We start from the raw sequence: 11,843 nt of genomic DNA, 5'->3' as shown, positions 1-11,843 counted from the left end.
AAAGTGTGTATTGTGCTCCTAATGTTGTCTTTCTATGGTTAATGGTTTATTTAATAAAAATCCATGTAATAAAGGACATTTTGCTTAGATCCAAAATGTTTAGACGGTTGGACCTCTACATTTTACTACCGTTAGACAAGTTTTTTATCATTACAACCACCTGTTTTGTCACCTCATCATCATTGATATTTTAGACAGCAAACTTGTTCAAGGTGATATGCTATTAACTGCTGAACAACGATCCCTTTTCGAGGATAGTAAGAGTGTTAAAAGAACAGCTATCATCAAAAGGTATCATTGGACGAACAAAACTATTTATTATGAAATTTCCCCAAAACTTGGTAAGTCCTTTTTTTGTCATTTGTTTTGCTTTATTATTATATGTGAGTTTAACACGTAGTATCGTATAGAGGATAATGAGGTTTAAATGCTTCGTCATGAATATTCTCGTGTTTGTCTTTTCTCTATTATTTGTCTTTATGACATTTTAGGTAAAAACGCAACAAGATTAATAAGAAGGGGAATACAGCGTTGGCAAGAATCAACCTGTATTGTGTTCGTGGATTTAAATCATAATTAAACATTTAAACATTTAATTAGTAAAGAAAAGTTGTGTGGTGAACTGTTGCATCATGTCTTATTCTTTAAAGGATCGGGGTAAGTTTGTGTCGAGATTACATTTCAGTTTTAATATTTTTTGTTTATTAAATGCATAAGTTGTAAAAAAATTGAAGATGGGAAAACGTCAATAATGATTTAAATATTCAAGTCAAAATACTGAAGATATGAAGTTATATCATTGTACAACGGGGTTTAAAGCATGCTGAAAATGAAACCTTTTTATTAATTGTGAATTGTATCCATGTCAATGTCAATAATTGAAAATTACCAAATACGACGGGTTTTGTTTTATAGATAGTTTTCGGCTTGAACTAAAGCCATGATCACATCAATCACATTTTTTTAATGATATATATACAGTTGGTAAATTCCTTAATTGATAATTGAAATAAATAATAAATACACTGATCAAAGAGGTACAAAGGAGCCGAAGTTGTATTTTTATTAAGTATGGGTTTGTCTTTTTGAATAAAAAGACTTTCTTTAATCTTCAGAATATAATTAGTGGCATCTCACGTCAAACTGTGGAATTATCCAAGCTAGCTTGATGTGACGTCAATAATAGATAATCATTAACCACTGAGGGTTGGTTACCAGAGGTTCTTTTGCCTGTAAGAAGGAAAATTCCAAGGTGTTCAAAAGATCTGACCCTCTGACCCTTTTTATTAATTATTATAAATTAGTTTAATTTTTATTATTGCTACATTTCTTATATGCCAGGAATTCTTAACAAGTGTAAGTTTTCTAATATTACACCATCACATTTTCAGGTGTTGGTCGCAAGCTGTACGACAAGATACAAGGATAGAAACATAGGAATACAAACCAACTAAAGGCCGGCAGCTCCTCTCTATTGGCAAAGAATGTGAGAATATTAAAACTGTTCTTCATGAAATTGGACATGCTATTGGTTTTTTCCACGAACAATCCCGATCAGATCGAGATTCTTACATCAAAGTTATGAAAGATAATTTTATAGAGAAAGATTCAAGGTTTGAAAACCAGTTTTGTAAGTTGAAACAAGTTTAAATTATTCTTTCTGTATCTGATCTGGTGATACAAAATTGAATAAAATAAGATCGTCAATTCTGAATGATTTTACAGACAAGCTGTGCAATTAGCCTTGCGCAGAAACAGTACTGATTTCGTCCAGCTTTTGTGACCAATATATCGAAAGATAAAGATGTTTAATAAGTCTAGCAATTCTTGCAAACCTCGACCAGTAACAATTTCAAAACCGCCATTATTTCAGCCAACCGCAACCCTTAGAGTATTTTGCCTTTTTAGTTAACCCTGACTTGTCATATGTACTATATTTAAGAAAAAAGTTTTATAATTTATTTTTATTCTAGTCCGTTCAAAAAATCTCGGAATGGCTAAAACCGGTTTCTAAACTTAGTTGCCCCGAAACATTTAATATAGGCTATAATTTGAACTTCTTTACCTTGCAATGAAATATATTCTACTGCGTTATGTCAGTACTAAAATGAACACAGTGTCGTAAGTAAACATTTCTGTATAAACGAATGTTTCTTCGCGAAACACGCAAATATAAGTTGTTTTCTTGTATTCATTGGAAATCTGCCTTATTTTTAATATTTTTTTGTGTTGTCGTTTTCCTTTAATGTTTTTTTTAATTAACTTTTTCACATGATCATTGTGATCGCTGTTGCGGATAGAACTGTCCATGTTTCGTAATATATTTTAGATGTATTTAAAACCGCGTCAGATAGTATGGGATATCCTTACGACTTTGAGTCAATTATGCACTACCCTGGAGATTTAGGGGCAAAAAATGGAACGAAAACGATGGAAATATTGGAAAAATACCGATATCTAAACTTTACACTAGGGATGAAAGAAGATTTAACTTTTTTGGATATTGCCCGAGCTCGAGCTATGTACAAATGCAATAAGATTCCTAGTCCAGAAAGCAAAATGGTCTGTGTTAGCAGGAAAACAAAAGGTCGTGATTACAGAGGGAAGTTGGATTACACAGAGAAAGGTGTTATGTGCCAACCCTGGAATAAGAAGTATCCGCATTCTCATAATTACAGTTTGTCAACCAACGAAGACGGACTTGGTGAACATAATTATTGTCGCAATCCAGCTGGCAAACGAAAACGTCCATGGTGTCTTACAACTCTAACGAATCATAAATGGCAATACTGCGATTTAAAATTATGTCAAAATTGATCAGATAAGTGCGACACGTAGGTGTGAAAAAATTGTATCTTTGACATTTTATGGTACGGATATTACGTCTTGTATTTAAACTACTGTCGCCGTCTAGCTTCAGGTGTCATTTTTTCTTCAGTCGCATCACTTGATGATGAGTATTCCCATGAGCAGTATTAAAGATCAGATTTCGGGTAGATATTTTAAATCTTTTTGGTCGTCCTTTATTGACTTGTGCATGCTGTCAGTACGTACTGTAAATGTAAAAACAAGTTTTTCTGTTTCTAGTAATTGTCTGAGTAGTTGTGTTTCTTTTTTTTTACAGAGGATTTTATTAGTACTCGTTGTACTTATATTTTATAATCTTTTAATGTTTGTATAACGGTGTGAGAACATTTCTGCGTGATAAAGTTAGAGTAGTGCTAGCAGTTGTTTATTTTGTGGTCAGCGTTTTAGCCAAATGATCTAAGCACTTAGTTTGTCCCAAACCTTTAGATTTTACCAACTGTTTTAATAGGGTGTACCCACACCTTGACAAAGCTGGAACAAAGTTAAAAATTGTACCAAAAGGTTTTCAAAAAAGGATTTTAAAGCTTTGGAGATACACAAAAAGCAAACCAACGAACCAGGGAGTGAAGGAACCAACAAACAAACTTTATTACTAAGGACGGGTTTAGCCCAAATACACACACCATAGTAAGACACTGATGTTGACATCATTTTTAAAAGCAAGCTAGGCAATCCAGTAACAGAAAAGGGGCGTAATTACCGTAAAAACAGACTTTTGGGAAATTTGTGGAGCGTCGGGAATTTCTAAATTTGAATGTTGGGAACAAAAAATTAAATTTAAAAATAAGAATTTGAAATTACAAAATATCAAAATAAAAGATGGGTAGAGAAGGAGAATATAAAAAAATAAAGTTAATTTCCTAGAAGGGCGTTTGGCAAGTAACTCCCATGTTTGGCCGCTAACGCCCTGTCATTGCTACCCTCAATGTCTTTTTAAACGATTAAAAAAACATGTATGCAAATGATTATACGCAAATTCCTTCTGCAAAAAAGCGTGCGTATTGAAAGTTAGTATGGTCTCCTTTTTTATCATCTTGAAAAAAACTAGCGCTATATCAACATGTCCTCACATGTTGATATAGCTAGCACTATCCTGCTCATTTTTGACTAGACCTGATATAACAAAAATTACACAGATGTGCCGTTTTCATGATCCACAACGAGATTTAAATGTTTTCTTTTTGTTTGGTTAAAACGTTTTTTATCCAAGCCATTTTCCAAAAAAATTTAATTGTCCAAACAAGTTTAAATAATTTGTAGTGCATCTTATAAAAGCCGTGAGAAACAATTTTTAACAGTATATCAACTTTACAAAGATACATGTGTAAAAAAACACATTCAGAAATAAGTCTAATGAAATCGTATTTATTTTCGTTACGAAATATTCGTGTTCCAGTCTTAACGTTATAACACGTGCAAAAACTCCCATCCTTCTCACAAGTCGATTAACCATCAGAGCTGTAACAAGTTAAAGAGAAAGCCCACCCCCCAACTCCCCTCCCGTAAAAGGTTGTAAAATATGAGAAGGTAATTGCCTAACTTTAATATGCCGCTTCTATACGGTTTCTTTTCGGAAAAAAGGTAAACGAAACCAACCTCATTTGACCGCGAGGTACCGAAGAGTTTTTATCCTGGAAAAATCTCTAAGTAAATCTTGCACTTAAATCAGTAGAAATAAGGCGGATACCTTCTTGTTGTTCATTTTATATTACGTACATATAATTTTTAATGATGACGTAAAAAATGTAACGATTCTAAAAAAGTGTAGAAAAGATTGATATTACGATGTAAAAAAGATTGATATTACGATGAAAATAATGCTGACTGTTAGTTGAGTCAAAGTTGTAGCTTAGTAGAAAGGCCAGGGAGGCATATTGTTAAGCAGGGGGATGAGTTAAAAATTCAATATTGTTAACACTGACCTTAGTAGAGAAGCCATTGGGCATATTGCTAAGAAAGGCTTTTTCATATTTTTGTATAAGCGTAAGGGAGAAACAAATTTAAAATGTGTAAAAAACTTATTTTTGTTGATTTGTACTCGGAACACAAGTAACCAGATTTTTTGGAAATATTGCTTTATATCTCACAAAGACCCACTCTGTTGGTATCAAAATTCTACGATTACTGTTTTTGGGATTTTCTGTTGCATGTTTCACTGAGAAATACGAAATAAAGTTTTTTCTTTGCAAATATTTGACAAATTTGCTAAAAATAAATCCTGCAAAAATATTGTTGCAAGATTTAATCAAACATTTTATTAATCCTTCTACCTAGCTAGCTTACAGTGTCATTTAAAATTGGAAATTTTACTTTTAAGAAGCTTAGCTAGCTAGGTAATAACCAAATATAAACAAAACATTAGGATGAAATACATACCTAACGCTATCTGATATCAACACTTCTGCAGTAGGTTTTCCATACTGTGCCTAGATAACACGTTTTTAATTTTTTCACCTTTTCCAACTGTAAAATTTTTAACGACGTTTTTAACTGCAATATAAAATTAATCATGCATGTCCACCGCCAAATCAATTCTCATTTAACTTATTGGCCAAATGTTTATATCATTTATAACCTTCCTTCCGAATAAATCACCATCCACACATCTGTCAAATTAAGATTTGATGAAAATGAAATCATTAATTAATTAGTTTGGTAAGTATATATAAACAGAAATGTTACTAACTTGATCATCACATCATCGTACAGAAAAGAAAGTCAAAAGTGGAATAAATATAATTAAACAGGTTTGTTGTTTTTACGTTTCCTTATGTGATTTTTGGATATTTATTAATTTTTATTCCTATTTATTTCTATTATTTTTATTTTAGTTATACTACACACTTTTTTATAAGAACCGTACTTTTTAGTTTAAGCTTCGTGATTCTTAGAAAAATCAACATTTTCAGTCCTTTATAGTAATCGACTAATGCTTGATAAAAATATATTTCAAAGTGTAGTAATATTTCAAACACGAATAAGTTAAAGTGGGGAAAGGTTATATTTTCTCTCTCTTTGGTTACACTACAATCAGAGAGAGAAAATATCTTGATAGATATAATCTAGATTTTTTGAATTTTATAAAAAATACTGCCTAAAAATCGAGCCCTATTCTTAGATAATTCAATTTTGATAATTGTACCTTGATGATGTAACAATTCTTACAAAAAAAAAATGAGTATTGCTTTAAAATTTTTATATACATTTTATTCTAGTTAAATGTTTTATGTTTTCACAACGCAACTATATCGGTTTTTGCATTTAAACTGTTATTAGAGAGAGCTGGTATTTTCCAAAGACGACAGACCAACATATTCAAAGTCATGCGGCTTGTGATAACGGAAGAAAACTAAATTTTTTAAAAGTATTTACAACGAGAGTAAAATACAACTAAAGGGATATAGAAAAATTTTTATTATAATTCTTGATTTTTGTTATTATTAGGGTCAAAAAATTCCTTTAAGAAACGTTAAAGCAAAATTTCCAGCTCTTACAAAACGTAACAAAATATTACATAAATTTATTTCTTTAGATTAACTGCTACAATGAAGACAACCATTGCTTTTATATTGTTCTACGTTGCTGTCTTGTCTGGTAAGTCTTTTTCGTAAATAAAAAAAACAACAACAACAACAACAAGAAATTACTCTTATGATAAAGTATTTTGACGCAATCAATCATCTGTAAAAGATTTACGTTAATACTCTTGATTCTTTTTCTTTGTAGTTAATGCTGCACCAGCCATCAATAGCAATAACGAAGGTAAATTTCAAAATTTATTTGAAGCATGATATTTAAGGCAGCTTGAGAACATAAATTGCGTTCCTGTTATTCACATTTAACCAAAAAAAAAAAATGTCTTTACCCTTCTCTAAGCCATTGAAAAAAGCGAAAACAGTTAATTCACGAATGTGCGTAGGTTAAATGTGTAAAAAGTTCAAGTTACATTAAACTTACACAACAACAATTTATTACCCTTCTGTGGGCTAATGAAAAAGTTGAGTGCGAAAATACTTCAGGAATGCACGAAGGTTAAATGTGTGAAAACTTTGGTTTAAATGTGCGCAACAATTTCATGGCTTAAGGTATTATCTTTTTCTTCTTTATGTTTCTACACAAACGATAATGTTGACCATTAGGACGTAGTTTTTGACAGCTGTAAACATTTCTATATTCATATATACACTTCTAAAATTTTCCAGGCCAAGAAAATGCACTTATTGTCAATGATGCTGTAGAAAAGAACCAAGCTAACGACGAGGAACAATTACCCAACGACGAAATTGAAGAAGAAGATTATCCTGAAGAGGAGGATGCAGAGGAAGAAGATGACGAAGATGGAGAATTAAAAGTAAATGATCCTTATCAAGTCCGCTCTTATCGTAGATACGGACGATATGGTGGAAGTTATGGTAGGTATACTGGCGGATATACCGGTCGGTACATTGGAAGTCGATACAGTGGTCGATATTCCCGAATTGGGTCAAGATACGGTTCCTATGGTCGATTAAGCCGATTCAGATCATACCGACCATCGTATGGTTCGTCTTACCGTCGATATACGACTGGACGATACAATCGATACAGTCGATATGGAAGCCGTGGTCGTTACAACCGCTATGGAAGCTCGTATAGACGCTACACTCCTCGATACAGATCTTATCGTCGCTATACCACTGGTCGATATGAAACCAAATATTAGAGTCGAAATTAAGTTTTATACGAATTTGGTGTAGGTTACATTAATAAGAAATAAATCAATTTTGGAAATTCGATCATTTTCGTTACAAATAAAGTACAAATCTAATCTTTTCAATCGTTTTAAAAATACGATTGGTAGTGGTTTGCTTTCTTTGTTCACTTCTCTTCCCAAATGGACATATGTTTTTGGATCCGGATTAGTTTCTTAATAGAGGTGAATAACGCTTTTCAGAAGGTAGGGGCAGTTAGAAAATACCACGGTACTAGATCTTTTCGTCAATTTGCAATTGTAGTAGAAGGGCTCATTTTTGCGATTTCCTCTTATCTTTCATTAAAATACCCAACTTCGTCCTCAGGGCATATTGTTTCTCTTTCGACATCAGGACGGCGATGCGCGAGCATGGACCTGGGTAGGCTGGTCCGATATGAGACCTGATCGGCGCGGATGTAGCGCATAATTTTTGGGTCACAATAAACATTTTGGCGAGCCGGCGAGTCGGATACTAACAGGAGACAAGGTATAGCATTTCATAAAAGCATTACTAAGAAATGAAAGTGCACGAAAGATGTGTTACTACTTACATGGAAATATTTCAATAGCTGACAAAGTGTAATAACTAGAACTGTAGTTGGCTACTACACTTACCTAGCAAACTATCAATAAATAGAAAGAAAATCAACTTGTTTCCCAGTGGCAAGGTTTAATTTGCCGCTTAGTGCAGAGGATGAAGTTACAAAAAAATACTAGCTGAGCGACCTAGTGCGCCAATGTCCTTTATAGACAAATTATTTTGCACAAAATGTCTGAAATGTTTTTTTTTACAAAATATATGTATCATTACGTTTTAAATTATATTAGGTTGTTATTAGTGGACATGTTTTATTACCTTATATGCTTTGGTTACTATAAAAGATATAAAAAGTCAGTAGGCTAACCGTCGGAGTCATTTTATCATTCTGAACATTTACCCTGCCTAATTCAAGAAAATTCAAAGTGCAATAACTTCGGTAAAAAAATAAAGTTATTGACATGAAACTTGTTATGGAATCATTCCTTTTTTACAACGCTCTTATTGAGAATTGAGACAAGGAGGAAACCTGTTATGATGAATTCAGAAGATTCATCTTGACTATCATATAAAGCTGTAATACAGCCACAGGTCGGGAAATGAGAGTTATAAAGTTCAGGTAAGATAAATAAAAAATATAAAAAATGTTAATATGAAGTTATTAGAAAGGTGATTCACCAACAAAGACTTTATTTTTTATCAATATGTTTTGGAATTTTTCTTCCATCATCAGGATATCTAAAGTAAGTTAAATTTCTGCTTATCTACCATCAGTCAGGCAGCTAGTTGTCGTCAAATCATTTCACAATTGCAAAGTTTCCCCTGGCTACACGTTTTGCAACCCAGTGCTTGCTAGCCAACCAATTCATTAAAAATACACAAAATAACTTCACCGTAAATAACATGATTGTATATTTATACATTTGGAAAACAATCAAAATCAATATGCGAGCAGTTCTTCTGCTTCGTACGAGAGGAATGAAAACAAACTCGCCGCACATATCTGTAACGTAAAACCCGAGCTGGCTTAGCTCGGCAAGGTCATATATGATAAACAAATCTTATTAATTATTACACCCAGAAAAACTGTGTATTTGAGGATCATGTGACGAGGCCTTCACATAAATGGCAACAATTTAAAAGTTATATTGAGTTTTTTTGTGACAGTATTTCTACATTTGTTAAAAAATGAAACTTGTTAAGAAAACGTTTATCACCTGTTTGTACGAGTGTCGTCGTGTCCGGTAAAAACGCAACACTTTATTCGTATTGAGTTTTACGTAACAATATGTTGACACAATGAAAAACGTGTTTTAAGGAAAGTTAACAAGGAATTGCACTATCAAGAGCCCTTTCACAATTGTAAATTGACTTGCATCTGATGTCTAGTACCGTGGTATCTTCTAAATGCCCCTGCCTTCTGAAAGGCGTTATTTTCTTCTATTAAGAAACTAATCCGGATCCAAAAACATATGTCCATTTGGGAAGAGAAGTAAACAAAGCAAACCACTACCAATCGTATTTTTAAAACGATTGTAAAGATTAGAGTTGTACTTTGTTTGTAACGAAAATGATCGAATTTCCAAAATTGATTTATTTCTTATTAATGTAACCTACACCAAATTCGTAAAATATTTAATTTCAACTCTAATATTTGGTTCCATATCGACCAGTGGTATAGCGACGATAAGATCTGTATCGAGGAGTGTAGCGTCTATACGAGCTTCCATAGCGGTTGTAACGACCACGGCTTCCATATTCACTGTATCGATTGTATCCTCCAGTCGTATATCGACGGTAAGACGAACCATACGATGGTCGGTATGATCTGAATCGGCTTAATCGACCATAGGTACCGTATCTTGACCCAATTCGGGAATATCGACCAGTGTATCGACTTCCAATGTACCGACCGGTATATCCGCCAGTATACCTACCATAACTTCCACCATATCGTCCGTATCTACGATAAGAGCGGACTTGATAAGGATCATTTGCTTCTAATTCTCCATCTTCGTCCTTTTCATCCTCCTCTTCAGGATAATTTTCTTCTTCGATCTCGTCGTTGGGTAATTGTTCGTCATTATTAGCTTGGTTGTTTTCTACAGCATCATTGACCACAGGTGCATTTTCTTGGCCTGGAGAATATTATTAGTATATAAGAAGATGAATATAAGATGATGTATATAAGAAGATGAAATTGTCAAACAACGTCATAATAGTCAACATTATCGTTTGTGTAGAAACATAAAGAAGAAAAAGATGATGCCTTAAGCCATAAAATTGTTGCACACATTTAACTTTCGTGCATTCCTGAAGTATTTTCGCACACAACTTTTTCATTAGCCCACAGAAGGGTAAAGACTTCTCCAACATATTTTTTTTTCGGGTGAATGTGAATAACCGCGACCCAATTTATTATCTCAAGTTAGTGATCGTCTCAAATATTTACCTTCGTTATTGGTATTGATGGCTGGTGTAGCATTAACTAAAAAGAATCAAGAGTATTGATGTAAATCTATTACAGATAATTGACTGCGTCACAATTATTTAGGAGAATAGACTTACTAGACAAGACAGCAACGTAGAACAATATAAAAGCAATAGTTGTCTTCATTGTAACAGTTGATCTAAAGAAATGAATTTAGGTAATATTTTGTTACGTTATGTAGCAGCTGAATAGTCGCTTTAACGTTTCTTAAACGTATTTTTTAAAGCTATAAAAACAACCAAAATCAAGAACTGCGAAATATATTTTCTATATTTTATTCAGTGATATTTTACTCTTTTTAAAGAATTAAAATTATTTAAAGTTTTCATCCGTTATCACAAGCCACATGATTTTGTACTTTATTGTCGCAGTGTAAAACGAATATGCTGATCTGTCGTTTTTAAAACACACCAGCTCTCTATAATAATAGTTTGAATACAATAAGAGAGATCTTACCTAAACTTTAAAATGCCAATGCTTCTTTTATTTATGTTGTGAAAACAAAACGTCCGAATATAATAAAATTAATATTGAACTCATTTTTTGTAAGAATTCTTTCTAGAAGAATTATCAGGGTTCCATTTTCAAAATTTTAAGAACTCGGGAACTTATTTTTTTATGATCATACTTGAAACATTATCGCATTTTTTAATATTTTTTTGTATCAAGGTATTAGTCAATTTTTTTTGGAATCAGGAGAAAAAAAATTGACATAAAAAAAGTAGTAGCGGAATAAAAATTATAAAAATCCAACTCAACAGAATTATTCAAAAAATTACATAAAATAAACAAAAGAAATAAATAAGAATAAAAATTAATAAATATCCAAAAATCACATAAGGAAACGTAAAACAACTAACCTGTTTTTTTATATTTATTCCACTTTTGACATTCCTCTCTGTACGATAATGTGATGATCAAGTTAGTAACATTTCTGTTTATATATACTTACCAAACTAATTAATTAATGATTTCATTTTCATCAAATCTTAATTTGGCAGATGTGTGGACGGTGATTTAGTCGGTAGGAAGGTTATAAATGATATAAACATTTGGCCAATAAGTTAAATGAGACAGCTGTCGCTCCGCTCAAAGGCTAACTAATCCTGGGGACGGCAGTGGTACTTTAGGGCAACTTGACTGAATAATAGGGAAATTTTGTCTGATTTTTTCTTTAGCGTCCTTGGTGTAATAGTGATTCTTCGAACTTCACA

The 11,843-nt window shown here is 32.6% G+C and overlaps 3 protein-coding genes across 3 annotated transcripts; 2 read left to right on the top strand and 1 right to left on the bottom strand.

Moving 5' to 3' along the window:
* The first annotated feature begins 632 nt into the window (after window positions 1-632).
* LOC130630133 (zinc metalloproteinase nas-1-like) lies at window positions 633-2,817 on the top strand. Its single transcript, XM_057443527.1, has 3 exons — window positions 633-657; window positions 1,457-1,630; window positions 2,330-2,817. Exons 1-3 carry the CDS (start codon window positions 633-635, stop codon window positions 2,815-2,817), a joined length of 687 nt encoding a protein of 228 aa, XP_057299510.1.
* A 2,753-nt stretch (window positions 2,818-5,570) lies between these two features.
* On the top strand, window positions 5,571-7,603 carry LOC130627770 (shematrin-like protein 1). The gene is made up of 4 exons (XM_057441406.1): window positions 5,571-5,615; window positions 6,401-6,462; window positions 6,595-6,630; window positions 7,071-7,603. The coding sequence occupies exons 2-4, from the start codon at window positions 6,414-6,416 to the stop codon at window positions 7,568-7,570; spliced, it is 585 nt and encodes a 194-aa protein (XP_057297389.1). The 5' UTR covers window positions 5,571-5,615; window positions 6,401-6,413; the 3' UTR covers window positions 7,571-7,603.
* Window positions 7,604-9,783: 2,180 nt separating this feature from the next.
* Window positions 9,784-11,789, bottom strand: LOC130627754 (shematrin-like protein 1). The gene is made up of 4 exons (XM_057441405.1): window positions 11,490-11,789; window positions 10,707-10,768; window positions 10,591-10,626; window positions 9,784-10,276 (listed from the first exon to the last, which is right to left on the bottom strand). The coding sequence occupies exons 2-4, from the start codon at window positions 10,753-10,755 to the stop codon at window positions 9,786-9,788; spliced, it is 576 nt and encodes a 191-aa protein (XP_057297388.1). The 5' UTR covers window positions 10,756-10,768; window positions 11,490-11,789; the 3' UTR covers window positions 9,784-9,785.
* Window positions 11,790-11,843: the final 54 nt, after the last annotated feature.

Source organism: Hydractinia symbiolongicarpus, chromosome 2 (assembly GCF_029227915.1).
Source record: "Hydractinia symbiolongicarpus strain clone_291-10 chromosome 2, HSymV2.1, whole genome shotgun sequence".
Lineage (NCBI taxonomy): Eukaryota > Metazoa > Cnidaria > Hydrozoa > Anthoathecata > Hydractiniidae > Hydractinia > Hydractinia symbiolongicarpus.
This window is presented reverse-complemented; position numbering and strand designations above follow the sequence as displayed.

Bases quoted from the DNA above. Each gene is read 5' to 3' on its own strand.
- LOC130627754 (XM_057441405.1), bottom strand. From the start codon at position 10,755: ATGAAGACAACTATTGCTTTTATATTGTTCTACGTTGCTGTCTTGTCT. The intron at 10,627-10,706 runs GTAAGTCTATTC...GATTCTTTTTAG, and splicing joins CTACGTTGCTGTCTTGTCTA to TTAATGCTACACCAGCCATC. The intron at 10,277-10,590 runs GTAAATATTTGA...AATATTCTCCAG, and splicing joins CATCAATACCAATAACGAAG to GCCAAGAAAATGCACCTGTG.
- LOC130627770 (XM_057441406.1), top strand. From the start codon at position 6,414: ATGAAGACAACCATTGCTTTTATATTGTTCTACGTTGCTGTCTTGTCT. The intron at 6,463-6,594 runs GTAAGTCTTTTT...TTTTCTTTGTAG, and splicing joins CTACGTTGCTGTCTTGTCTG to TTAATGCTGCACCAGCCATC. The intron at 6,631-7,070 runs GTAAATTTCAAA...AAAATTTTCCAG, and splicing joins CATCAATAGCAATAACGAAG to GCCAAGAAAATGCACTTATT.
- LOC130630133 (XM_057443527.1), top strand. From the start codon at position 633: ATGTCTTATTCTTTAAAGGATCGGG. The intron at 658-1,456 runs GTAAGTTTGTGT...AACCAACTAAAG, and splicing joins TTATTCTTTAAAGGATCGGG to GCCGGCAGCTCCTCTCTATT. The intron at 1,631-2,329 runs GTAAGTTGAAAC...AATATATTTTAG, and splicing joins AAGGTTTGAAAACCAGTTTT to ATGTATTTAAAACCGCGTCA.